This window comes from Urocitellus parryii, chromosome 11, assembly GCF_045843805.1.
Source record: "Urocitellus parryii isolate mUroPar1 chromosome 11, mUroPar1.hap1, whole genome shotgun sequence".
In the NCBI taxonomy this organism is placed as follows: Eukaryota; Metazoa; Chordata; class Mammalia; order Rodentia; family Sciuridae; genus Urocitellus; species Urocitellus parryii.
In genome coordinates, this window is record NC_135541.1 from 13,299,740 (window position 1) to 13,325,164 (window position 25,425).

The 25,425-nt window shown below is 60.8% G+C and overlaps 1 protein-coding gene across 9 annotated transcripts in view; it reads right to left on the minus strand.

Annotated features, from left to right (window-relative positions):
- Positions 1-25,425, minus strand: part of Hspg2 (heparan sulfate proteoglycan 2) — an 89,439-nt gene that overhangs the window by 26,440 nt on the left and 37,574 nt on the right. For 3 of the 9 annotated variants that reach the window (XM_077803625.1, XM_077803624.1, XM_026403564.2), the window contains 39 exons: positions 24,068-24,199; positions 23,762-23,906; positions 23,517-23,668; positions 23,253-23,399; positions 20,466-20,629; positions 19,811-19,990; positions 19,534-19,730; positions 19,280-19,427; positions 18,406-18,533; positions 18,045-18,131; positions 17,909-17,967; positions 17,710-17,777; positions 16,796-16,936; positions 16,502-16,678; positions 16,164-16,343; positions 15,955-16,073; positions 15,274-15,385; positions 15,048-15,161; positions 14,838-14,965; positions 14,425-14,511; positions 13,906-13,955; positions 13,606-13,700; positions 13,326-13,466; positions 12,781-12,972; positions 11,309-11,347; positions 10,668-10,769; positions 9,945-10,187; positions 9,452-9,535; positions 7,377-7,469; positions 7,078-7,158; positions 6,693-6,923; positions 5,626-5,739; positions 3,995-4,122; positions 3,773-3,859; positions 2,814-2,872; positions 2,509-2,676; positions 2,246-2,356; positions 491-591; positions 230-410 (listed from right to left, as the gene is read on the minus strand). In XM_077803625.1, coding sequence (XP_077659751.1) covers positions 230-410; positions 491-591; positions 2,246-2,356; positions 2,509-2,676; positions 2,814-2,872; positions 3,773-3,859; positions 3,995-4,122; positions 5,626-5,739; positions 6,693-6,923; positions 7,078-7,158; positions 7,377-7,469; positions 9,452-9,535; positions 9,945-10,187; positions 10,668-10,769; positions 11,309-11,347; positions 12,781-12,972; positions 13,326-13,466; positions 13,606-13,700; positions 13,906-13,955; positions 14,425-14,511; positions 14,838-14,965; positions 15,048-15,161; positions 15,274-15,385; positions 15,955-16,073; positions 16,164-16,343; positions 16,502-16,678; positions 16,796-16,936; positions 17,710-17,777; positions 17,909-17,967; positions 18,045-18,131; positions 18,406-18,533; positions 19,280-19,427; positions 19,534-19,730; positions 19,811-19,990; positions 20,466-20,629; positions 23,253-23,399; positions 23,517-23,668; positions 23,762-23,906; positions 24,068-24,199 — 4,965 coding nt within the window. The remainder of the gene's footprint in view (positions 1-229; positions 411-490; positions 592-2,245; positions 2,357-2,508; positions 2,677-2,813; positions 2,873-3,772; positions 3,860-3,994; positions 4,123-5,625; positions 5,740-6,692; positions 6,924-7,077; positions 7,159-7,376; positions 7,470-9,451; positions 9,536-9,944; positions 10,188-10,667; positions 10,770-11,308; positions 11,348-12,780; positions 12,973-13,325; positions 13,467-13,605; positions 13,701-13,905; positions 13,956-14,424; positions 14,512-14,837; positions 14,966-15,047; positions 15,162-15,273; positions 15,386-15,954; positions 16,074-16,163; positions 16,344-16,501; positions 16,679-16,795; positions 16,937-17,709; positions 17,778-17,908; positions 17,968-18,044; positions 18,132-18,405; positions 18,534-19,279; positions 19,428-19,533; positions 19,731-19,810; positions 19,991-20,465; positions 20,630-23,252; positions 23,400-23,516; positions 23,669-23,761; positions 23,907-24,067; positions 24,200-25,425) is intronic. The other 6 variants (XM_026403573.2, XM_026403569.2, XM_077803627.1 and 3 more) reach the window with 3 other exon arrangements.

Sequence of the window (25,425 nt, forward strand, 5' to 3'; positions counted from 1 at the left end):
TGTCTGTCCATTTGTTCCCTGGCTATGTGTGAGCTCTCAGCGTGGATCTGCATCTCAGGAGCATTGAAATCCTGTTTGTCCTTCTGGTCCCTGCTTCTTTGGAGACCCAAGACCAGAACTGGCATACTCTAGGCACTCAGAAATGACCCATCGTGTGAAGAGATGGCGCGCAGTCCCGGGGCTGGAGGGGTGCGGGGGCGGTGGCTCGGGCGTGGTGACGTGGGGCTACCTTGCACGTGCAGCGTGGCCGTGCCCTTGTCCATGGCGAACATGTTGGAGCCCGTGCAGACGTAGGTGCCCGCGTCACTCAGGTGCACGTCGCGGATGGTGAGGATGCCGTTGAAGTCCATGGCGCGGGAGGGCAGCTTCCCGTTGTGCAGCCGCGTCCACACCAGGGTGTAGGCGGGAGACTTGAGGGTGGGGTCGGAGTGAGGATCACGTGGAAGGTTCGGAGACCCCATGGCAGACCCCGCCCTCTCCTGCCACCCACCTTGCTCTTGGCTGTGCAGATGAAGGTGACGTCTGCCCCGGGGCGCACGCTCTGGCTCCGCTGCTCCTCCACTGTCACCGTGATGGGCTTGCTGGGCGCCTCTGTGGGGACAGGGAGCCCTCAGTGAGCTGGGGTCTGTCCTGTGACCACATTTTCTTTCTCTGTCCCCTTCTTTCTTGGTCCAGCTTAGATGCCACTCACTGCCCTGGTGCCTGCCGCCCCCGCCCAGGCTGAAGCCAGGCAGCTGCACCCTCCCCACGGTACCCAGAGCCTCGCCCAGGAAGGAGGCCCTGGCTCCAGCTCAGGATTCCAGGCCACAAACGAGCTCCTAACACTTGACACCTCGCTCGAGCAGAGTTTCCCCATCTGGTTCCAGTTTCCACCCTCCCCAACAACATTCCACACCCTGGGCTCCCTCTGCCTCCCAGCCACCCTCTGTGTTCCCAGCTCAGGGCTGCTCACTCACACTTGTTGACAAACATCTTCCCAAATCCCCAAATCTCCCCGCTCCCTCCTTCCTGGTCCCTGAGGGATGGACCCTCCTCCGCCCACCCCCACCCACCCCGACCTGCTGAGAGGCAGACCTGTCCCAAACACGTCCCTCCTGTTGTGCCACACCATCCTCTCCTCTCCCTCCCTGCAGGGTTGGTCTATCCTACAGATCAGTGTGTTCTGGAATTTTCCAGTTCTGGACCCCGTGTTTCCCCGGAGAGTTGCTACCCCACTTCCCAGCCTCCCGTCAGAGCCTTCTAGACCTGCTACTTTCCCCTCCACCTCCGCCTCGCTCCACTCCTGTCGGACCCCCAAGGTTATCTGGGTCTTTATCTCACATCCGGTGGCAGCTGGCCAGCGACCTGCCACCCTCCTCAGCTCCCTCCCACCCACTGGCTGCCCCTGCAGCTTTTCCTCTTTGACTTGACATGTTCCACCTGGAGCTCCCTGCAGCTCTGTCCTGGGCCCTGTCTGGCAGTCACTGTCCCTGGGCGATTGCATTCTGCACTGACTGTTGGCACCAGAACGATGCCCCCAAACTCACCTCTCGGGCAAGGACCCCTTTCCGCAGCTCAGACTCACACATAAAAACACCTGGTTGACAAACCCACTTAGGTGTCTCCCCAGCACCTTGAGCTTAGTGAGTCCAAGTGAAACCTGGGGTTCCCTCCGACCTGCTGCTGGCCAGGCTGCTGTGCCCCAGCCCTGACTCCAGTGCCCTCCCGCCTCCCTTACACCAGACGCTGCCTTCCTTGGCACAGGGCTCTCCTGGGGCCACTGGAGCCCACGGCGCCTGCTCTGTGGTGGGACAGAGGCGCAGGGGACTGAATCTCTGGGAACAGGCGCAGACCCCAGCTCCTGGGGGCAGGGGCAGGGGCAGGGAGACGCTGAGATGCGTGCTGTACCCTGGCTCCAGTGTACTCGGCCACACGGAGCCCAGACTGTGAGCAGGGGGAGGAGCTGCTGGTGACAACACACACTCCTCCCCCTGCACACTGTCCTGTTTCTGCTCTGTTTGCAGGAGGCCAGATGAAGACACCTTCCAGCGGGGCCTTCTCCGCTCAGTAATGGCACCATGTTCATGCAATTCTGGGGTCTCGACCCCGGGGCGCAGCCTCCTCTCCTGCCCTCCTGATCACAGTCAAGTGCTGCTGATTCTGTGTCTTAAACAGACCCTGAATCCACCGCCCCTTCCTGATACCTGGAAGCACCTGCAGCGCCGCCCAGGACAGGCCACCATGGGTCAGGGAAGAAGGGACTCACCAGTGACCAGCAGCTCTGCCCGGCTGGTATTGGCGTGGTGGAGGTTCCGACAGGTGCAGATGTAGACCCCGGCGTCAGAGGGCTGCACGCTGGGGAAGTGCAGCTCGGAGCCTGGATGGGGGGTCGGGAGAGGAGCTCGTGAGCGCAGATGTCCCTCTCGGCCCCGCCCTGCACGCAGGGATAGGACCCGAGCAGGGCAGGGACAGGCCACATCTCCCCTCTCCCTGGGCTGACCCCGGGGTGAAGATCCCAGCCAAGGCTACCTTGATGTCGCTGCTGGGTGCTGCTGGGCACAGGCCGCCCATCCTCACGGGTCCAGTAGAAGTAATGGGGTGGGCTCCCGCTGACCTGGCACCGCAGGGAGTGAGCGCCACCCTGGGGCACGATGCTCCGGGCAGGGTGGACCTGGACCTCCAGCGGGGCTTGATCTGCTGCGGTGGGGCAGAGCGAGGAGAGGCCGTTCGGCAGGACACCCCTCATCTCTCTCTCTCCCGAAAACCCGTGTCCCCCAGGCCCCCAGGTTCCCTGCCTTGCCCATCACCCCCACCTGGGCTGTGGTCCCACTTACCCTGTGGCAGGCACCGGCCCCCTGGCACGTTGGGGTTACCTGTGTAACCTGGGGCACACCTGTCAGGAGGAACAAGCACCGGCTCTGTCAGGCCGTAAGGGACCCTGTGGCTCATGGTGGACTTGGGGAGCCAGAAACTCAGCCAGCTGCCTAGTGTGGGGTGAGGTGGCTCAGGGCTTTGGAAGGAATTTGGGGACCAAACAGTCCCCAGCACAGGGCCTGAGCTGAGAAAGGGGAGTGGAAGGGAGCATAATGAGGAAGAAGGGAACAGCCATTCCACAACCGTTTATTAGGCAACTACTATGTGCCAGGCTCTAGGTATGTAGTGAATGTGATGGAGTCCTTGGCTTTGCAGAACCAACTAACTGGGACTCCGACCTGGAAACACCATGTCAGAGTCGGGCTAAGGGCCGAGCAGGTGTTAGTCAAGAGGCTTCCCGAGGATGGGACTCTGAGCTGTATCCCCCTGGTGCGGGCTGTACTCTTCCTTCAGAGGAACGACCACAGTTTGTAAATCGTACACTTCCCTCCCTTCCTATTCCAGATGGCAGACTCCGAAAGGGCCGAGATGGACTCCCCTTGGCTTACCACTTTATCTCCAACAGCTCTGTGTCTACATGGCCCACAGTAGATGCTCAATAAAAAATGTGTTGAATGAGGGAATGAAGCTAAGAAGAAGTTAACCAGGAAAGGGAGGGTTTAGGGGCAACAACTGCTCCGTGCAGAAGGAACAGCGTATGCAAGAGCCGAACAGCAAGAATTCAGAAAAGCTCTGTCCAGCTAGCGTGGGAAGTCGGGTGTCAGAAAAAAAGCATGTGGGTCCTAAGAGGTGTGGGCCTGTCCCAAGGGCAATGTAAGTCCTAGAAGGGTTTGGGGCAGGGAGAGCACAGGACTCTGTCCAGGGCTCTCACCCAGGAATCTACCATTTGCTCCTTCCCTGTATCTCATTGCAAACTTACTGCTCGCAGTACTGTCCGGTGTAGCCGGGCTCACAGGCCGTGCAGCGGTAGCCACCGGCTCCCAGGCTCTCACAGGTGCGGGAGAACCTGGGGATGAGAGGCAGAGGTCAGGCCGCTGGAAGGAAGTCCCCATGCTGCTCCCTCCGCTCCCGTCCCGAAAGCCAAGGCAGTGCCCTCCGCCCACAGAGGGTCTGGTCCTGGGCCTCGGGGAGGGGCACCCACATGTTCTCCGGGTTGGTCAGCGGGCAGGCGCAGGGATGGCAGTCCTCGGGCGTTCCAGCCGTGGCGTCTCCATAGTAGCCAGGTGCACACAGCTCGCAGAACTCCCCGGCAGCGTTGTGTTGGCATTGCTGCAGGGACAAGGGTGTCAGACACCAACTGCCAGGTGGCATTTACCTGAGCCTCGCACTTGTGCAATCCCTCTGTCCAGAAAGTCCAAGTTGGTGAGCTTATCTTACACAAATCACGGAAGGGCACAGTTTCATTACAGGGACAGTCATTCAACTGCGAGGTGTTATAACACCCTAAACATCCCAAAGCGGAGAACTGGATCCATTAAACACTAAATCCTCACAAACAGCTATCAAAAAGGACGGTGTAGATTTTATTTCATGGATTCTTCTCCCTACAAACCTATGATCTCAAAAGAAAGCAAAGGTGTACACCTGGGTATCTGGGGATAGAACTTTGAAAACACACGCTTCAACGTGACAACGTGTGGGCTACGTATGCTCCTCCAGAGACACGCATGTGTGTTGGATTAACATAGCATGTTCCTTGATCTGTCTTTTTAGCTTGTGGCTCTATCAACCAGCTGGCCCCTGGTCAGGTACCCAGGAGAGCCATACACACGCACAGCCCTGAAAAGCCCGGTATTACAAAAAGTTACATTATGGAAAGATATTCAGGAATCACTACAAGAAAACATTCGATTATTAAACACGATCCCGTGTGTATTTGCAGAATGAAGAATATTAAAAAGCATGAATATTGCTGGGTGTGGTGGTGCACACCTGTAATCCCAGCCGCTTGGGAGGCTGAGGTGGGAGGAAGACAAGTTCAAAGCCAACCTCAGCACCTTAGCAAGGCCCTAAGCAACTTAGGGAGACCCTGCCTCGAAATAAGAACTACAAAGGACTGGGATGTGGCTCAGTGACCCTGGGTTCAATCCCTGGTACCAAAAAAAAGAAAAAAGTGTGAATATTCAGGGCTGGGGAAGCAGCTTGGTGGTAAAGCACTTACCTAGTATGTGTGAGGCTCTGGCTTCACTCCCAGAACCACACACACACACGCACACGCACACACACACACAAATGTTAATATTTGCCCAGGAAAGGAGCGAGACAGCGTTTCACTCCAGTGCTGACAGGGATTCCCCCAGGTGGTGGGTGGAGGGGCTCTTAACTATCCTTTTGGTTTCTCTCTATGGGCTGGGCTGGGGGCGGCTCCATGGTGGGCGCTTGCCCAGCAGACCAGAGGCCCTGAGTCCACCCCCAGCACTGCCAAAAAAACAAAACAAAAAACCTGCATTTAAGGAAACAAAAAAAAGCCTTTGTAGTCTGACTTCTATGGAGAACACGTCACTCAGTGATAAGGAATAAGATACAATAAGAGCCCAAGATCTCTTTATAAAGGAGCATGTTATCCCCTAGCTCTGGACTGCCCGCCACATCCACAGCCCCCTGGTGACCTTGCCGGCTGACCCACGTGCTTGGCCACAGGCTACACCCTGTGACCTTGTCCCTGGATCCAGGCCTACCTTACCAAATTCCCCCTCCCACCACACGCACCCTAGGACGGCCCCAGGCCCAGCCAGCGGCCCCCCGCCACCCCTGGCCTTGCTAGCGTCTCACCGAGCAGGCCCCGGTCTCTGGGTGGCACAGGTCGGAGTGGCCGTTGCATTCACACAGCTCACAGTGGCCGAGGTAGAGGCCGCTCCCCGTGCGCGTGTAGCCAGGGGCGCAGTCCTGGGGACAGAGCAAGTCGGGTCTCCGTTACCCACAGGATCCCACCAGGAGCCAACAGACCCACACCTCCCTCCCGTCTGCCCCCTCCAGGGTGGAGACCCTGCTGGCTCTTGGAGCCCAGCCTCCCCCCACGTCCCCTCTCCGCAGCCCTCTGCCCCATCTCCTCTTCACTCTCCTGCCGCCCCAAAGCAGGGACAGGGTCTGCCCACCCGGCCTGGTACCCCTGCCCATCTGAGCACTGTGGACCGTTGTTTGTCCCTAATGGGGCGCCTTCCCCACCCCAGGACTCTGTTCCTGGATTTTCTTCTGGTGGGAAAGGTTTTTACTGAAGAATTTCACCCCAAAGTGGGAAAAGCAGGTTGGGGAGCCCTAGATGGGAACAGGCCCTTGAAGGTCCCCATGATGATGTTACACTCATTAAACAAAGTGAGGGACGCCACACACAGCGCCGGGGACGTTGGTATACAGTGGAGACTGGTCGGCACAGGTGTGGAAAGACCCTCTCCCCTGTCCCTCCCACAAAGCCCCCAGGCCCGCCCTCCCTGCACTCCAGAGGGCCGCCCCCAGGACGTTCATTCCCAGGCTCCACCTGCAAAACGCCTTAGACTTGGAAACTGAGGAACAGGAAGCTCAGCTGCTGGCTCAGGGGGGCCTCTGCTCCTTTCCCTCCTGCCCACCAGCCTCCGGCCCAGTGTTAGGACAGACTGGTCTCTGGAGTCCCTAGACCTGGGCTCAGACCGGCTTCTGCCACATGCTGGCTGCGTGTCCCAGGGTGGACCACGGACGTCACCGTCCTCTCTTACCTGTGAAGGGGGTGACCGCCTGGACCTCGGCACTGAGAGGATGCGGTGCAGGGGACCCCTAGCTACGGCAGCAGTCACGGCCACGGCCAGGCCACGGGACAGCTTGCTGATGCCGCCAGGTGCAGGGCGGCTGGACGGCCACACACTCACCTGGCAGGACAGGCCCACGTAGCCTGGGGGACAGCGGCACTCCTCCACCTCCAGGGCCCGGGGTCCGGCGGAGGGCCCCGGCTGGGCGACCTCCATGCTGACGGCACTGATGCTGGCCGCCAGCGGCACCGAGGAGAACGTGGCCCGGACCAGGAGCTCGTCCAGGTCGGCCAGCGCCATCAGCAGGTGCTCCCGGGTGGCCGGCTGCCCGTCGGGCCGGCGCCAGAATTCCTAGGCGGGGCAGCAAGAGTGGGTGAGGACACCGGGCTCTGCCTGTCCCCGCTTCTAGGCACTGACCCAGGGCTGTGAGGGGAGGGCGGGTCTCCAAATCAGAGCGGAGGGTGGGGCAGGGTCAGATCCGGCGCCAAGGCCAAGGGCCCCTCACCTCTCGGAAGACGATCTCATAGCTCTTCCTCTCGGGTCCCTGCAGAGCCGGCTGGGTGGCCACCAGCATGATGTTGTTGCCCTGGAGAGACGCGGGGGTCAGGAGGGGAGTGGAGTGGCTCTCAGGGGACCGCCACCCGTCTCAGACCCTTCATGCCCCTCGGCCTCTCGCGCTCTGCTCTCTGAAGCGGGTGCTGTCCACCCAGGCAGTGGGGGCCCTGAGCCTAACCCCCAGGGCTGAAGAACGACACCTGGAAGGTGGGTGGCTTCCACCTGCCCACCGAGGAGTCCAGCGCTCACCGTGATCTGGACGTCGGGGTCAGAGAGCGGGCTGCCCTGCGGGCCTGCCCTGTAGGAGAGGGTGTACCGCAGCCGCCCGCCGTAGGCCGCCACCTGCGGAGAGGCAAGATCCCGTCACAGGCTGCCCTGTGCTCCTGGGAGTGGGCTTGGACCACCCAGTGAAGGTCAGGCCCACCGGTGCTGCACCGCCCCTCCCCAGGAGGCCAGTGCGTGGCCTGCAGCTGCCTGGGGAACAGGCCATCTCTGTCCCTCCCAGCCTCACACACGGAAGGACGCAGCGCGGCTTCCCTCCCAGCTCCCCGCTGCCTGAAGGTCCGGTCAACGAGCTTCACACCCCTTTTCATTTACAGGAATTTCCCCCAAAGGGGACAAGGTAACGGCAGCTCTCAGCCGAGGGTGGGCGGAGGCTGAGGGTGCCCTCAGAGGCCTCGCCTCCTGCGTCGGTGAAGTTTCCTCTGCCCAGAATCCACCCTCCTCTGGCTGCAAACCACACGGGGTTCTTTAAGGAACGATGCTTCCTCTACACGCAAGAGCCCACCTCTATTCCAGGGGCCTGGCCCTGCTCTTCCAGTCCTGGCCAATCTGCACAGCCCACTACTCCCCACTCCCACCCTGGATGGACAAGGGAACCTGGCACTGCCCCTTCTTCTGGATAGACAGAGACTCCCTTCTCTAGTCAGACAAGAAGCTGGAAAATGGCACCAACGGAGCCAAAGCTCTGCTGAGCCCCTGGGTCCAGCCATGCCTGATGCTAGATGTCCTTGGGTTCTGCAGTTTAATGAGCCAATAGATGGTTTGTTGCAGACAAGCCTGATGGACTTGGGTTTCTACTGGCAGGAGGGGAAGAGTTTTGGAGCTTGTTAGAGGGGCTTGCATGAGAGTGGCCGAGGCTCCAGTACCACCCCGTGATGCCCACCCCACTGGCTGACCTGCATGCTCATTCAGTGGTGAGCACGACCAATCACCTGCTGACTACCGTCCAGGCCCTGGGCTCTACAGGCCCTGGGGCTGCTCTCTGCAGGCCCGGGGTGTGGTTAGGGAGGCAGGGACAGACCCAGACAAGAACAGAAGCCACTGCTCTCCTACTGACTTTGGATGCCAGCAAGATCACAGCCACATCTAGGACCAACTTTCTAGCAAGTTGTGGGTGCACACGGTGGCACAGCGACGGAGGGGGAGGCCTCTCCAGCCTGCAAGACCTAGGTTCCAACTGCAGCTCTGCTGGCTGTACATTCTTGGGCAAGTCCCTTAACTTCTCTGAGCCCCACTTTCCTCAAATGGAAACAGGAGGACACACACCACGCTCAACCACTTGCCCTCACCTCCACCCTGGCTTCAGGAGACGCCCCTACACCTGCGCCCCTTGCCCTGGGGGTCTTGGGGTGTCTCTGAATGTTAACTCATCCCATCTTATGTAGACGTTGAAGAGGCCCCTACATAGCTTTGGGAACCAGGAAGAAGCAATAGCAATGCCAGCACTCAAGTGAAACCCAGGCCGATGATGACAATAACAACAGGGACAATGACAGGAATGACCATCAGACCAGGATCGAGCTTTGGGAGGCCAGTCCCCTTCTGCTGGTACATGACACAGCACGCAGTAAGCACTTTTTGTGTCTGTGTACCAGGGATTTAACCAGGGGCACTTAACCACGGGGCCACATCCCCAGCCCTTTCTACTTTTGTTCAGAGACAGGGTCTGAGTTGCTTTGGGCCTCTCTAAGTTGCTGAGGCTGGCTTTGAACTCATCACCTCCACCTCAGTCTCTGGAGAGTGGCTGGGACACAGGGGAGCGTGCCTGGCAGCAGTAAGTACTTAATGCTTCTGGAATGAAGGAGTGCCTATCAAGAGGCACTACCAAGAACAGCAGCGGACACAGGGTCAAGGGAGCCTCAGCAGGGCTTGAGAAGCCCTGGCAGGTGAGACAGCCGGAGGGGCCAGGGCCAAGCCCAGGGAAGTCCCCTTCCCGCTAAAGGCCTCAGTCCCCAGATCCGAGCCACAGAGGGCTCTAACAAAGGACGCTCTGACATTTTAGGATTCTCTGCCCCCCTGTGACCCTCCCGATTCCTCGTTACCTTGTCCCCCAGGAAGGCTCGGGGCAGCTGCCAATACCAGAGACTTGCAGGAAACAGAGAGAAGCCTTCGTAGGAGAGAGAGAACTAGGACAGAAGGGCGGGCGGTGAGAGCGCGGGCAGGGGCTGGGGCCTGCAGGCCACAGCGGGCAGGGGAACAGGACCATCCCGCCCCCAGCTCGGGTGCCGGCCCCTTTCTCTGAGGAACTTGCCTCCTGCTCTGGACCCGGGCACCCCAGCTGCTCTAAGTGTGGCCGGGGTCAGCATCTCCCCAAACCTGACCCCAAGATTTAAGCAGCATGTAGGGGAACACTTCAGAACGAAGTGGCCCTTTCACACACATTTAAAGATGTACCACAGCATCGCTAAGGGGCGTGTGATCAACCTAAAGGGAAACTGGACAGAAATGTCGGCCCAGGCAGCGGAGAGATTATGAAGCTGGTTCAAAGCAGCTGGAGTCAGGGTGGGGGTCCCCTGGTGGTCGCCTTGCACATACCTGAGAGCTCACTGGGGAAGACAGGGCAGTAAAGGAGGAAGAGGAGGAGGAGGGAGAGTTGGAGGAGGGAGAGTCGGAGGAGAGAGAGTCGGAGGAGGGCGAGGAGGAGTGGGACCCGGGAGCTGCTCGCAGGGCAGGCTGGGGGCGAGGGGGCAGCCCCCGGTGAGGGGAGTGGTCATGGGCGGCAAAGTTGGCAAGGAGCTGCCAGATCTCAGCGTCCATCCGCCTCTGGGCCTCGTCCACCTGGGGCACCGGGAGAGGAGGGACGGAGGAAAGGAGCAGAGACAGACAGAGACGATGCCCGTGAGGGAGGCTCTGCCAGCGCCCCCCACTTCCGTGCACAAAGGCCAATGCCCGCTGCTCCGACGGAACCCTCTGCTCCCCAGGAGCCAGGTGGGCACATCCTGGGAAGGGCCAACTGACTACAGGCTGCCCCTGTTGGGGATAAGCCCTCCAGGGGGTGGCCACCAAGACCAGAAGTGCTGGAGGCCACCCGGGCATCTGGGCAGGGGAAGCTGCCCCTCAGGCCTGACCTCCACCGGGGCTCATGGCACCAACCCACACCATTTTGTGGCTCTGGAATGTTTCTAGAACTCAGGGATGGACTGGGCACCAGGAGGGACCCAGATGGGTATGGGGAAAAATGACCCGGGCAGGCCAGGGTCTCAGTCAAAGGCTGTTCCCTGGGGCCCGACAAGCCTGGCCCAGCCAGGCCTGGGTTACCTGTGACGCCCGCTGGGCCTGGCCCCTGCCCTCTGGGGGTCCGGGGATCCTCCCAGATGTCACGGCTGCCCGCCACTGCTCCTCTGAGAGGGACGTGCGGTTCTGACGGGGTGGAGGTCACAGGCCAGCTCAGTCCCTCAGGCTCCCAGAGCTGGAGCCCTGGGAAGGATGTGCTCCCAGGGACCCGGTGGCCAGAGGGGCCACAATGACTGGGAAGAAAGGTGCATGCTCCCCTGTTTGGATTGGCACACGGTTACCCCAGGTGCTAGATGGGCATGTGCACCTGGGGGGTGTTAATGGTTGCCTGGGGGCAATGCCAGGGAAAGCTGGGGGACCAGGTACGGTCACAAGGATTAGCATCAAGTTAGTTTCCCTGCCACCTCGGTCATTATCCTGACCTCAGGTGGTTGGCACCAGGGTCAGATGACACAGCCAGGGAGGCAGTCAGAGGCACATGCCCCTGGGCAGCAGCGAGGGGCCGGACACAGCAGTGCCCTGACCCTGGGGTCGTGGGAACGGCCCGAGCTCATGCAGACCCACACTGTCTCGGGCACTGGGCATCTCCACACGCAGGGCGAGGGCACCCAGGAACACGCCATGCCTGTCACACCGGCGTCACACCTCCCACAGCGAGGGCCTACCTGGTGAGCCCAGCGCATCCGCGCAAAGTATGCCTCCCTCTGAGTGGCGCGGAACCGCAGGAAGGAGAGAGAGAGAGGTCAGAGCAGCAGGACAGGGCACAGGGAGGCCAGGAGAGAAGGGACCGAGGAAGGAGAGGGACCGAAGGTAGCCAGCTGTGCATGGGCAGGGGACTTGGCTCTGCTCATGGAACAGGGACAGGGGAGCCGTAGAGCTTCCCCTCCTAAGTGACCCTGGGGGCAGCTGCTGGAGCACAGGTCAGCAGGGGACTCCTGTGCCAAGCCCCACTTCCTTTGGGTCCCCAGGATGGCAGACAGCTCCAGGAACACCAGGAAAGGCTGCCCTGGCGTCCACCCTAGACCCCTGTCCCCAACACCATCCCACACCACCGTCCCTGGACCCCCTTCAGAGCGATGAAGACAGTCATCCCAGCCTAGCTAGTTCGGGTTTTTTTGTTTTTTTTTTTTTTGGTACCAGGGACTGAACTCAGGGGCACTCGACCACTGAGCCACATCCCCAGCCATTTTTTCTTGTATTTTAGTTAGAGACAGGGTCTCCCTGAGTTGCTTAGTGCCTTGCTTTTGCTGAGGCTGGCTCTGAACTGAGATCCTCCCGCCTCAACCTCTCGAGTCGCTGGGATAAAAGGCATGTGCCACCGCACCTGGCCATATATATGTACTTGGAGACAGCTCCTGTATAGACACACACACATATTTGAGACCAAGTTGCTTAGGGCCTTGTTACGTGGCCGAGGCTGGCCTTGATATTTCAGCAGCGCCCTGACCCCAAGGATTTCAATCCTTTCACCCTGCCTCCTGAACTGCCGAGGTTACAGGTGTGTACCACCACACCCGGCTAGGGTAGCACTTCAAGGGCAATCTGAGTGTGAACCCTGCCACTGCCACCTAGGAGCTGTGGGGCTTTAGAGAAGCTCCCCAGTCTCTCTTGAATTTGTTTCCTCATGTAGGAAATGGGGCAGTGGGACTACCTGGCTCCTGCAGTTGTGACCTATGAAATGTGAAACTGCTGGGAACGATGCCTAACATACAGGAAGCACTGGATAAATACGCCCCATAATAAAATTACTACACCCAACACCCAGCACGGAGCCTGCAGTGTAGACAAGTGAATTTAGAGGGAGCAAGTGGATGAAACGGAAATCGTGTCCCATTTGTCCCTGTGTCTCAAGGGCCTGGCCTGGAACCTGTTTGCTGGAAACTGCACAAAAGCTCATCGCTGTTAACAGCTGAACACACAGTGTGCCAGGCCCGGTCTCCCATCCTCCAGCCACCCGGAGTGGAGGGCTATGAGGAGGTGTCCTGCCAGTAGATGGCAGAGCTGAGGTTCACCCCAAGGTCACACACTGAACCACCATGTGGTGGCCGCCCACCAGGACTCCCCTGGGGTGAAGTGTGTCTGAGTCCCCGTGGACCCAGGTGCTCGGGAAGGGTCTGCAGCCCCCCACGGGTCCCACCTTGTCGCCCTGGTAGGCCTCCGGCAGCTGCCAGTAGAAGGACTCATGGCCAAGTTGGGCGAAGTTGGCAAAGGAGAGCTGGGCGCCCTCGGGCACGGGCTCCACGGTGAAGCCTCCCGTCAGGCGGCTGTTCCGCTGAGGGTTCACCAGGGCAAAGCCTTGGAAGTCCCCAGGGGCAAAGCGGGTGTCGATCTGGCAGCAGAGAGAGGATCAGGTGTCATTCTAGTACAGGGCAGGCATATGGGGACAGGAGACAGGGACAAAGGTTATCAGGACAGGAAATGGGGCCTGCTGAGATCAAGGGAGACGTGGGGGGGGCACATCAGGGTGGAGGATGGGGAGATGCAGGGCTCAGGCTGGAACGGGCATAATGGGGGCACAGGGAGGGTCTAAGGACGGGGGTCAGTGTCACTGGGTGTGGGCCTGGGACAGGCAGTACAGGGGGCTCAGGGATGGCTGTCCCCACAGACAGCCGGGACTTGGCTGCGCCAGGCTCCTGGCTGGCCTCAGGGAGCAGCAGGGAGTGGCGGGCGTGTGGCTCTTACCAGGTGGCGGGTGTAGGAGGAACTGGCACACTGCTGGGTGACTCCCATGCAGAAGCAGGGCAGGCAGCCGTCCGGGTGGCCAGTGCTCAGGTGGAAGTGGTGGGGCCGGCAGCGGCTGCAGGTGAGGCCCTCCACCTGTGCCTGGGTGGGTGGGTGGAGCATGTGTGCGGGAACTCGGGGGTCTCCTCACTCCCAGCAGCAGCCCCCGCCCCCCCAGTCCCCCCCCCCGCTCAGGGGCCTTGGAGTCCCTCCCACTGGGGGGCGCAGGCCCAGCACTGACCTTGCACTGGCACTGACCGGCAGCATCACACTGGCTGCCGATGCTGCCCTGAGGGTCACAGCCACAGCCTATCCCCTCTGGTGGCTGGCCATCTCCTGAGGTGGAGGAAAGCCGCAGCTGGAGCCCCCAAGCCCACCCAGCACCCCCAGCCCCACTGCTGAGCAGGCAACCGCACCAGGCACCCTGTTCATCTCTGAGGTCGGAGAGGTAAAGCCACCGGACCCAGGTCACAGGGGAACAAAGGATCTGCCCTGGCGCCACCCGGGAGAATGGGTAGCCCGACCCTACAACCCTACTCACTCCGGCAAGGCTGGCCCTGGCTCGGGTTGCCATAGTAACCTGGGGCACACCTGCAGAGAGAGCAGAAAGCTGGGGAGCCTGAGAGGGCAGGCCTGGGGTGGGCGCCTGTGTTTGGACTCCATGTCCCCCAGGTGCTGGAAGAAACCATTTAGCCCAACTCATCATCGTACAGACGGGGAAGCAGACGGGAAAAGGGCAGGGATGTGCTCTAGGCGGTGGGTCAGCCAGATGGGACCTTGGCCCCAGGACCTGCGGCAACAGGGGTCTCCTGGGAAGAGGGGTCGGGTGGGGCAGGGGTGCTGGGGCTGGAAGGTGAGCTGCAGGCCGGCACAGCTGAGGCCTTCGAGGCTCGGAACACCTGGCTGGAGGTGGAGGCTCCAGGGAAGGGAGCTGACTGCCTCCAGGGGCCCGGGCAAGGAAGAGCGGGAGGCCCCTGGTTCCTCCTGGGCAGGACGGTGGGCCCACCTGAGGACTCAGGAGACCCTCCTACACAGCTTCACCTTCCCGTCCCTGCCTCACCTCTCACAGTGGCGCCCACTGTGGCCTGGCGAGCACGAGTCACAGGTCGGGTGGCCGTCGGTGTCCAGAAAGCAGGTATGGGCAGCCCTGAGAGCATGGGGCAAGGTTCCCGTGAGGCAGGCAGCGGGCCCTCCTCTCCCAGGGGGCCCTCCCTTGGACCCAGGGAGGAAAGGGAGGAAGGGCGCAGGCTCAGAGTTCCACGAGCACCATTCTGCTCAGCTGTCACACAGGGGCTAATGTGGGGTGCTGTCCCTGTTCGACAGATACGGTGGAGGCTCTGAAGGTGAAGCCATCTTCCACCAAGTGACAGGTCGGGGAGCCTAAGACCGGTTTAACCTCTGCCCCTCAAGAGGACCCGGAGGGACGGAGTGTGGCAGGGGTGGGTACACAGGAAGGGTAGGGGTGGGACGCACTGGCCAGCAGCAGGGGCTCCGTAGCATGGGCATGGCTGGCAGTCCTGTGGCGTGCCCCGCTGGGCATCCCCGTAGTATCCTGGCTGGCACTGCTCACACCGGGGGCCCACTGTGTGGTGCTGGCAGCCCTGGAGGGACAGAGCACTGGTTGAGGCCAGGTCCCTGAAGGCCACAGATTCCTGGGGTGGAGAGGAAGGGGGCGGGGCTCACCTGGCAGGCACCAGTCTCAGGCTCACAGACCTCCGAGTGGCCGTGGCAGCTGCAGCGTTCACAGGTGCCCAGGTAGAGGCCGCTGGGCATGCGTGTGTAGCCTGTGTCACATTCCTGGGGACAGGAAGATGGAAGGGGTATGAGGCTGGGGGGCGCCTAGGGAGGGGTGGGGGAGCGGGGAGCACATTGGATGGGGCTGCTGGACAGGTGCTGGCCTGGAGCTCACCTGGCAGGACGGGCCCCGGTACCCAGGCGGGCAGGTACAGTGCTCCACCTCCAGCGCAGGGTCCTGGCCAGTGTCCTCAGGCACAGCCACATCCATGCTGATGCCAGAGATCCTGAGCACGACAAGGCCACTGAATGAGCCGCTTGCTCTGGGCCAGGCACGCCTGGGGTCCTACACTTGATGGCCTCGTTTGTGCTCCAATGTCACGATGCTGTGTGGCCCTGTCCAGATGCCTGGCTCCTTCCCCAGCAGCTGCCTGGGCCCAGGCAAGTGGCTCACACCTGCAACTTTCTCCAGAGAAGTACCCTTCCTTGCCCAGACGGGTTACACCCCAGCTCCCCAGGTGACCAGTCCGAGGCCTCTGCGGGGCAATTGACCTGCCAGAGCTCCCTTGGGGGAGGTGGGGCCAGACTCGACCAGAGCCACATCCCTGCTTGGTCCCTTCCTCCCTGTGGGTTCACCGTGGGAATCACATGCAACCGACTCCAGTCCCTGACCAGAGCCAAGGCCCATGAGGGAAGCGGTCAGTATGCGCTCCGTTTGACAGACGGAGAGAACAAGACACGGAAAGGCCATGTGGCCTGTAAGTGGCAGAGCTGGCTAGCAGGCTGCGCCCTGTTGTACCAACTGGACGACAGTCCCCTCCTGAGCCCCCCGTCCTCCTGCCCGGGCCCTAGGCACCTGCTCTCAGCGGGCTGCTGGGTGTAGGATGCTTGGACCAGGAGGGCATCGATGCCCGCCAGTGCCATCAGCAGGTGCTCCCGTGTGGCCGGCTGTCCGTCAGGCCGCTGCCAGGCTTGCTGTCAAGGAAAGGACAAGTTACTTAACGGCCGACTTCCCAGGGGCCTGTCCCCACCCGCCCCAGGCAGGGCCCCGTGCAGGCGGCTCACCTCCCGGAAGGGCACAGTGAAGGCGCTGGGCTGGCCGGGGCCAGGCTCCCGGGCACTGTGATGCTCCAGGACGATGCCGTTGCCCTGCAGCACCACCAGCGGCTGCCCGTGCAGGGGCGCAGAGCCCGGCTGGGGCCGCTGGGTCACTGTGAAGCGCAGCTCTCCTCCGTAGGAGGTCACCTGCCACACGGGCAGATGGGTGCTCAGCGGAACCCCAGCCACCTCTCCCAGGCAGGGAATCTCCTCCTCCTCCCAAGACACCACGACCCTCCAGCTCCCCATCCTGGATCGTGCCGTTTCTGATGATCGCTTCCTTTTCCCTTCCCACCCCTGCCCACCTTGTCCCCCCGGAAGCTCGAAGGGAGGCTCCAGAAGTAGGGTCCAGACAGGAGGCTGTGGAAGGAGGAGAAGGCCAGCTCCCCGGGCATGGGGGACGAGATGCCCTCGCTGGTGGTGTGGGTGCCTGCGGCGTCGGTCAGGCTGAAGTCACTGGGCTCCGAGGAGGCCCCCAGCACCTGCGAGAGGAGAAGGGGCCGCAGTGGGGCTGTGGCCTGAGACCCGTCCTCGGTTCGCCGCCCTGGGCCTGTCATCCTGCCCGCTGGCCGCCCGCCCGCCCGCCCACGGCTGGCTACCTGGGCGCGTCTCCAGGAGGAGCTGGTGCACTGGCGGCTGACACCCATGCAGAAGCACTTGAGGCAGCCGTCGGGGTTCCGGGCACTCAGGTGGAAGGAGCCGTCGGCACACTCGTTGCACAGACGCCCTACCACGTTGTTCTGCAGGCACAGAGCTGGGAGCTGCAGGACAGCCCACGGAAGGGGCTGCCTGGAGCTTCCGGTTGAATCGTCCCACAGTCTAGATGGGACCCGAAGCCCAGTAGAGTCATCAAAAGACAGATCGTGTCACCACTATCTGAACAATACCTCTCCGGTTAACGGAAGCTTTGCAACCCTCTCCCCCTTTTCTCTCTGCCTTCTAGGAGGCTCCCAAAAAGTTTAGATGTGAAACAGACAATTTGATGAAAACCACTGCTGTTACAATTTATGGCACTGGGCTAATTAGTCATCACCTTACTTACACCCCTGAGTGCCTCTACAGGTAGGTACAGCTATCTCCAGCCTTTGGAGGGAGGGGACAAGAAATGACTGCTCAAGGTATTAAAGACCTGGAGTGCCTGACTCGAGTCTCTGCTCCACTGACACTTGACTCTCCCACCCTTATTGCAAGTGACTCCCTTTCTCGGAGCCTCCGTCTCCTGGTAACTTAGGGATGACGGCACCTGCACCACCGTCTCAGCGTGAGGACTGACCATGTGGTGGGGACAAGGGCTTAGTGCAGACCTGCTCCAAGGACAGCTGGAGCCTGACTCCCTAGCCAGCGCTGCGGCCGGAGGCCAGGCCACCTCTCAAGGTGTGGAAGACCAGACAGCCAGGCCCATCAGCCTCCAGCTAGATACCACCCACAGGCCAAGGCAGGGGAGGACGGAGCCTCCTCCTCCCTCGCCCGGCGGAGGTGCCAGGCCCCGGCCTGGGTGGGGTGGCGTGCGTACCTTGCAGCGGCAGGCTTCTCCAGCGGTCCCCACGCTGCCCCGCTCATCACAGCGCACAATCTCCTGGTCTGGGGACACGAGGTGGGTGTTGGCAGGGCAGGCTGGGGTGGGACTCGGTTAGGACAGGCAGACCCCGAGGATGCTGGGGTGTGGGCTGGGCTGCAGGGGGAGGTGTCGGGGACGTGGCCGCCATACTCACTGGTGGGCCTGCACTTCCCGCCAGGCTGGATGGGGTTGCCCTGGTAGCCAGGGGCACACCTGGGGGAGAGCGGGCGGTGAGCAGCTCTTCTGCGCCCCACCTGTACAGCCCACCTCCCGCCGCCGGCTCCCCTCACCTCTCACAGCGGCGGCCTGTGTAGCCGGGGGCACAGGCATCACAGGTGGCTTGGCCATCGGTATCCAGAAAGCACGTGTCAGAGAATCTGTGGGTGTCAAGGGGGCAGCGCATGGGGCAGGCTGGGGACCAGGCCCTGCACTCCCCTGGGGAAAGGACCACGGTCCCATGGACATGGTACGCGGTGGGCACGATGTGGCCCCTGGCCCACCTGTTCCTGATCTGCAGTGACCGCAGGAAGCCAGAAAGAGAGAGTGAGAGCCAGAGAGGCCTCAGGGCATGAGCACAGGACAACTCAGGGACCAGTCTCCCGCCTCCCTGCCCAGAGCGCGGCCCCAGCCCATACACGAGCCGAGTCTGACCTGCGGGAGGCATCGATGTACGGGCAAGGGCAGGGCCGGCAGGCGGTGGCCGTGGCCTTGGTGGCATCCCCAAAGAAGCCAGCTTTGCACTTGTTGCACTGGGGTCCCTCCGTGTTGTGCTGGCAATTCTAGGAGGGCAGGGAGAAGGGGGGCTCAGGGTCTGCGGCAGAACTGGCCAGGGGGCTGGGTGGGCCTCGGAGGCCGCCCGGCTCAGCCTCCCCCATCGGGCTGGAAGTAGTTAGCCCACAGCTTTGCGGAGTATCTAGCGACGTCCTCTCACGGGTGACAGGCTCGCCCCCCAGGGCAGCCAGTCTCATAGGTGGTTCCAAAGGCCTACTTTATAAGGACCTAACCGCCACCCGCTTCCACTCTGCACCCACAGGCCAGATCTGCCCCTGGGGGCGCACAGTCCTTTGCCCCTGGAGGGTGCTTAGGGATTTGAAGAGAGCAGTTCCGCCCGCCTCGAGCCTTCTCTTCTGTCAGCACCAACCATCGAAGTTCCTCTCTGTTCTTTTTCTTAAAAATTTTTTAGTTGTCAATGGTTGCTGAGGATCGAACCCAGGGCCTCACACATGCCAGGCAAGTGCTCTGCCTCTAAGCCACCACCCAGCCCCTGCTCCACTATTCTTAAGAAATAAAATTGACATCTACCCTTTTCCTTGGGGACGCCCCTGGAAGACCCACGCCCCACACAACTCTCTCTGGGAAGGGAATGAGAGCTTCATGTCCCTTGTCTGGACACTGTACCTCTGTCCATGCATCTAAAGGCCATGGTAGTTTGTCTGGCATCGATGTGGGCACAGGGAGCCTCACACCTGCCCTTGCCCCTGCCCCCTTCCCCCTCCAGCGCCAAGTGCCAGCTGGCCCTACTCACCAGACAGTGGCCATATACAGGATCACAGGAGCTGGCATGGCCATTGCAATTGCAGCCAGAGCAGGTGCCCAGGTAGGGCCCACCAGGCACCCGGGTGAAGTGGGCATCACAGCTCTCGCAAGACAAGCCAGAATAGCCAACGGGGCACCTGTGGGGGCAGGATTGAGAGAGGGGCTGTGGAAACGTCCAGGCCCGGCTGTCTCTCCTCCACCCTTGTCAGGGTCCTGGGGTCCCCGCCAGGCCAGGTCAGGCACCTGCACTCCTCTACGCTGTGGGCACGGCCGTGGCTGGTGGGATGGGTGACGGTAGTGTCCATGGTGACGTCGCTGAGCCCCGCGCTGGCCATCTTGGCGTTGTAAACCGTCTGCAGAAGCACGGCCTCCAGGCTCCGCAGCACCTGCAGCATCTCGGCCCGCTGCACCGGCCGGCCGGACTCGTGCACCCAGTGCTCCTGGTGGCAGCAGAGTGGCAGAATGACACGCCAGCACCTCCCAGTGCACCCCACCTGCCCTTGGCTCAGGTGCCCCTCACCTCAGAGAGCTGGACTTGGCGCTGGTTCACGGCTCCGGGCTGGGTGGGCTTGTGGCCTCGGGAGAGCAGGCGATGCCCGGCACCCACCAGGACCACGTCTGGCCGCTGCACTGGCTCCAAGAGGCCACGTGCCAGCTCATAGCGCACCTTGTAGCGCAGGGAGCCACCATAGGAGTCCACCTGGTGGACACAGGGCAGATCAGGGCAGGGCAGCTGTGGGCATGTGGTGCCCGGTGCCCCTCCATGAGCAGCCTGCCCGGCCTCTGGCTCCCCCCCACTTCTGCCTCCCTGTTGCTCCCAGAGGGCTTGGTGCTGAGCAAGGAGGCAAGAGTCCAGCTCTGCCTCTGGGGTGCTCAGTCCATGGCAGCAGCTCCGTGACGCTGTGCCCCAGGAGGCCGAGGTGCGGACGCTCACGCAGCCTGGGTTTGACGGTGGTCAGGGGAGGCTCTCTGGATGAGAGGATGCCAGCCCTCTCCCGAGGCTGAGGAGAGTGGTGGGCAGAGACCCTGCCCTGCATGAGGAGCTGCCGCCCGGGGCTGTGCCAGGGCCCGAGCCACCTTCCCCTGGCAGCAGGCGCTACACCAGCAGAGCACAAGTGGGTTCGGAGGACGGGAGGAGCGCTCGGCCTCTCCCGCCCGGGGCAGCCCGGCCGCACCTTGTTGCCCAGGAACTGCTGGGGCAGAGACCAGAAGGAGTCGTGGATGAGGAAGCGGCGCGACAGGTCCACCAGCTGGAACTCCTGCAGGGCGGGGTCGATCTGCAGCTGCGTGGAGGACAGCGGCGGCATGCCGGGCTGGGAGGGCATGGTCACGTTCACACCTGCAGGGGCGAGGGCAGGCTGAGGGCCGCAGCATGTGCCTGAGAACATTCACCTCGAGGGGCAGGAGTCTAGAAGGGTGGGCAAGTTCTAGGGGAAACCTGACTTAGAGAAAACTGTGGTCTCTCTCCCAAGTTAAAAAAAAGCATGACAGTTCCCCTTCCAGTCTTGACTTCCTCCCGAAGATTCGGGTAGTGTTCCCCACGCACACTCCGGGAGGGCAGAGCCATTTTGGGCTCTGCAAGATCAATGAAAGGTCAGGGGGATTCTTTGCAGCGGGACTTCTCAGAACCTTTTGCTTGGTAAGAGATTCATGGACTGTCAGGCTTGGGGCAGCCCAGCGGGGGCAGTAGAGAGCCACGAAGGACCAAAGACCAACCCTGGCTGCACCGCGCTCCAAATGCATGAGTCTGGGCAGAGGCCTCAGTTTCCCTGCCTGTAAAATGCTGCTAACAGTGGCCCATCTCTTAGAATTATTATGAAGATAAAATGAGCAAATTTAAATCGATTTCAAATGCCTAAAAACAGGTGCACTAAAGGGGTGATCAAAAACTGGCACGCCCTGTCATCCCAGCCACTCGGGAGGCTGAGGCAAGAGGATAGCAAATTTGAGTTCAGCCTCAGTGACTTAGCAAGATCTTATCTCCAAATAAAAAATAAAAAGGTCTGAGGTTGTAGCTCAGTGGCAGAGTGCTCACCTAGCACGTGAGAGGCACTGGGTTCGATCCTCAGCACCACATAAAAAAATAAAATATACACAAATACAAAAAATAAAAAATAAATAAAAATAAAGGGCTGGAGACGTACCACGCTGGTTGGTGGACCTCTAGCAAATGGGGAGCCCGTTGCTCCCCAAGGCCGTCCTGGCTGGCTCTGGACAGATTTTTTTTTTTTTTTTTTTTTTGTACCAGGGATTGAATTCAGGGGCACTCGACCACTGAGCCACACCCCCAGCCCTATTTTGTATTTTATTTAGAGACAGGGTCTCACTGAGTTGCTTAGCAACTCGCTTTTGCAGAGGCTGGCTTTGAACTCTCAAACCTCCTGCCTCAGCCTCCCTGGGCCGCTGGGATTATAGGTAAGCACCACCATGCCTCACTACCTGGACAGTTTTGACTCTTAGAAAGTTCTTCCTTACACTGAATCCACATCTGTCTGTCAAAAGCATCAACACTTGATCCTGAACATGGAGAAATCCAGCCCCTTGTGCAGAATGACCACACAGCCCCTGATCCAGGCTCCACCACCCAGGCCCTTCTTCTCCTTCCTGGGGATGCTTTCAGGGCCCCTCCTCCTTCTCAACCCCCACACACAGGCCACCTGCTTGGTTTGGAATCCTCACTGCCCTGACCATCCACATTCCAACCAGAGAGCCCTGGTTTCCTGCTCTGCCTGTAAATAGTGTGTGACCCCGTGAAGCCCGACAGCCTGCCTGCCTCCCCGCCTCCTCTGGCCTCCAGCTTTCCATTTGAAATCCCCAACAGCCCTGAGCGAGCAAACACTACTGGGTTCTCTGATTGGCCACGTGAAGCCAAGGTGCCAAGTGCGTGCTCAGCAAGGGGGGCCGTTAGTGGTCTAAACACAATGGAGGGCAGCTGTGGGAGGCTCCACTCGACCCTCTGTGGTCCCCAACTGAAGAAGTAGCACCTCAGGCAAGATGCGTTGGGGGCTCAGTGCACAAGGAGCGACCCCTAGACCTGCGCGCAATTCTCCACGCTGCAGGAAGGGAACAAGGCTCGGCAAGGAGGGGCTGCCTGACTGGGGGGGGGGGGGCAGGTGGCACCACTGAGACCAGAACCCGGGTCAGTCTGATGTCCGGTGTCCTCTTAGCTGCCCAGCCAACCTGCTGTCAGAGTGACAGAGGATCAAGTCCAACCCTGGCCTTTATATTTGGGGGAAAAGTCCCAGAGGAGGAAAATGACTGGCGCACTGTCACCCAGGCAGTGGAGCAGGGCAGCCCTGGGCTGGGAAGAGGCCAAAGCCTGGGCTGTCATACTCCAGTGACCCCCGGCCCCTCTCAGACTCAGAACAAGGTTGTTGAGAACTGAGATGACAAAATTTCCCAAGTATCGACTACCTACCTGCCTGGGACCAAGTACTGTCCTACGTGACCTACATGACCGACCGTCAGGCCTTAGAAAAACCTAGGAGTGACTGATGCTCCCCTATTTATAACCTAATGATGTGTCTACTTATTATTTTGACACAGGGTCTCCACAAGTTGCCCAGGTTGGTCTCAAACTTGCAATCCTCCTGCCTCGTCTCCTGGGTAGCTGGGATACAGGCGTGGTGGTGCGGGCTCACACACCCACTTTGTAGATGGACAGACTGAGACACAGCTGGTAAGGAGACCGAGGGCGCGCAGGCAGCACGACATGCAGCAGGAGACTGGCCCCCATCTTCTCCATGGCCGGGAGCGTCCCGGGCCAGGTGTGGTGTGGCTTTTCCTGAGTGTTTGCTTTTCCTGAGACGCTTCCCTTGCAGGGCCCAGTATTTCTTCAGCAACCCCGTGTCCCTTCCTGCCCGCTGGTCCTGGTCTGTCCAACACATACTGGCCCCCATTTGCCCTCTCTGTGTCCACCGGGGTCTGGAGCCGAGTCCCACAGCACCCGCCCACACACGCACCCTTGAAGTCGTGGGGCTGGTCAAACCGCAGCTGGATCTGGTCCCGGAAGCGGCTGCTGCTCTGGCACACACTGGTGACCCCAAAGCAGAAGCAGGGCAGGCAGGAGGCGCTGGGCTCCAGGTAGAAGTGTCCGTCGGGGCAAGGGCCTGTGGGGCGGCAGGGCAGGGTGGCAGTGAGCCACGGGCAGGGGGCAGGTGACCCTACACCACCGGGCGCTGGTGCCCCTTCCCACCCCACCCCTACCCCCGCCCCGGAAGCGGCACCTCGCTGGGGGATGAGCTCCAGGACTCCGTCGGGGATGCCGAACACCATGCCTCTCGCGTTCATGGCCTCACAGGTGTAGGCGCCCTGGTCTGCTTCCTTCACGTCGTGGATGGTCAGTGTGCCACGGCCACCCTCGGTGGTCATTGTCACCCTGGTGGGCCCAAGACAGTCGTGGGTCAGGCCTGGGCCACTGGTGGCACTGCTTCTATACCCTTGGCACCCCCACTCGGGCCCAGAGTCACACCTGGGATGAGAGGGGATGTGGCCCCAGTTGAGTCTCCAGTTGATGATGGGGGTGGGGACACCAATGGCCACACAGGTGAAGGTCACTGTCTGGCCCCGGGAAGCCTGGATCAACTCCTGGGGAGGGGTCACCACCTGGGGAGGCACTGGGGAGACAGGAGCAGGAGTGAGGGGTCGGAGGGGTGACACGGAGAGGAAGGGTCCCCGCGGAGCCCAGAGGGGGAGGGGCAGTGGCTGGGCCTGGAGAGGGGCCAGCAGAACCCTGGCCAGGGCCAGGCCCGCATCTCGCCCCCAGGTCCCTGCTCACTGCAGCCAAACTCGTCGCTGCGGTCGGGACAGTCGCTCTCCTCGTCACAGTGGAAGCTGGCGGGGATGCAGGCGTTGGTGGAGACACAGCGGAACTCCGTGGGCTTGCACACATCCTCAGAGTGACCGGCAGCTGGGGGAAAGAGTGGGTGGTGGTGTGGGCACCAGGGCACTGCCCACAGGCAGCTCCCCGTCCCCTACCCACCTCAACACCCTCCTTGCCACCTTCCTCAGAGGTCCCCAAGGTCACTATGTCATCTCACCTCTTGGTGAGCTGCCCTCACCAGGCCCGGCCACTGCTGCCACGTCATGGCTAACAGTGTCACGTCCAGCAGGACACAGTCACAAGTCTGCCACCAAACAGCTCCTTACACACCCGCCTCCACCACTTAATCCACTGCATTCCCCAAAACGGACCCTAGCCTGCACGGCAGAGCCCAGCAGTGTCACCCAGGCTGCTGAGGCGTGGACGTTTGTCCTGCAAAGGCTCATGGGTTGGGAGTCTGGTCCCCGTGTGGTGAGGTGGACCTTGAAGAGCTGGGGCCTAGGGGCTGGGGCTGGGGCTCAGCGGCAGAGCGCTCGCGTAGCAAGTGGAGGGCCTGGGCTCATCCCCAGCAACACATAAATATATATAATAAAGTTACTGTGTCCAACTACAACTAAAGAATAAATATTAAAAAAAGAGGTGGGGCCTACTGGGGGTCCTTGGGCCCTCGTGGGGGTACCCTGGGAGGGACTGCGGGAGCCCAGTCTCTCTCTCTCTCCTGTTTCAAGATGTCACCTCTTCCTCCCACACATGCTCCTACATCTGCTAGGAGACAATGCAGCCAAGGGGGGTCCTCTCCAGAGCCCACATGATGCTGGCTGGACTTTCAGCCTCCCAAACTGTGAGCTAAATAAACCTCTTTTCTTTATAGCTAGCCTGCCTCATGTACTTCATTACAGTGATGAAATACAGACCAGCACACAGACCTCATATATTCAGTCACCCTCCGTTACAGAAGTGCCACCTTGAATAATCAAGACCCTCAAAGAGGCTGGCACCTGCAAATATAGGTAACCCATACTGCTCTCTCTATGAGCCTCCCCACCTGGGTGACTGTCAGATATCAGCAGTGTCCAAAGCATTGGCAAGAGGAATAGGTGGTGGGTAGATGGAGGATGGGAGACAAATGGATGGAGGGATGGAAGATGGAGAGAGGACGGAGGAGTGGACAGTGGCCTGCATGGGAGGGAGGATGCTGGGTAGCTGGTAAATAACTGGCTGTGGCTCTGGGTGGCAGATGACAGGCAGGAGGCTGGGTGAATCAGGGGGTAGATGGTTGAACGAATGACCAGATGGGCCAAGAGCCGGATGAT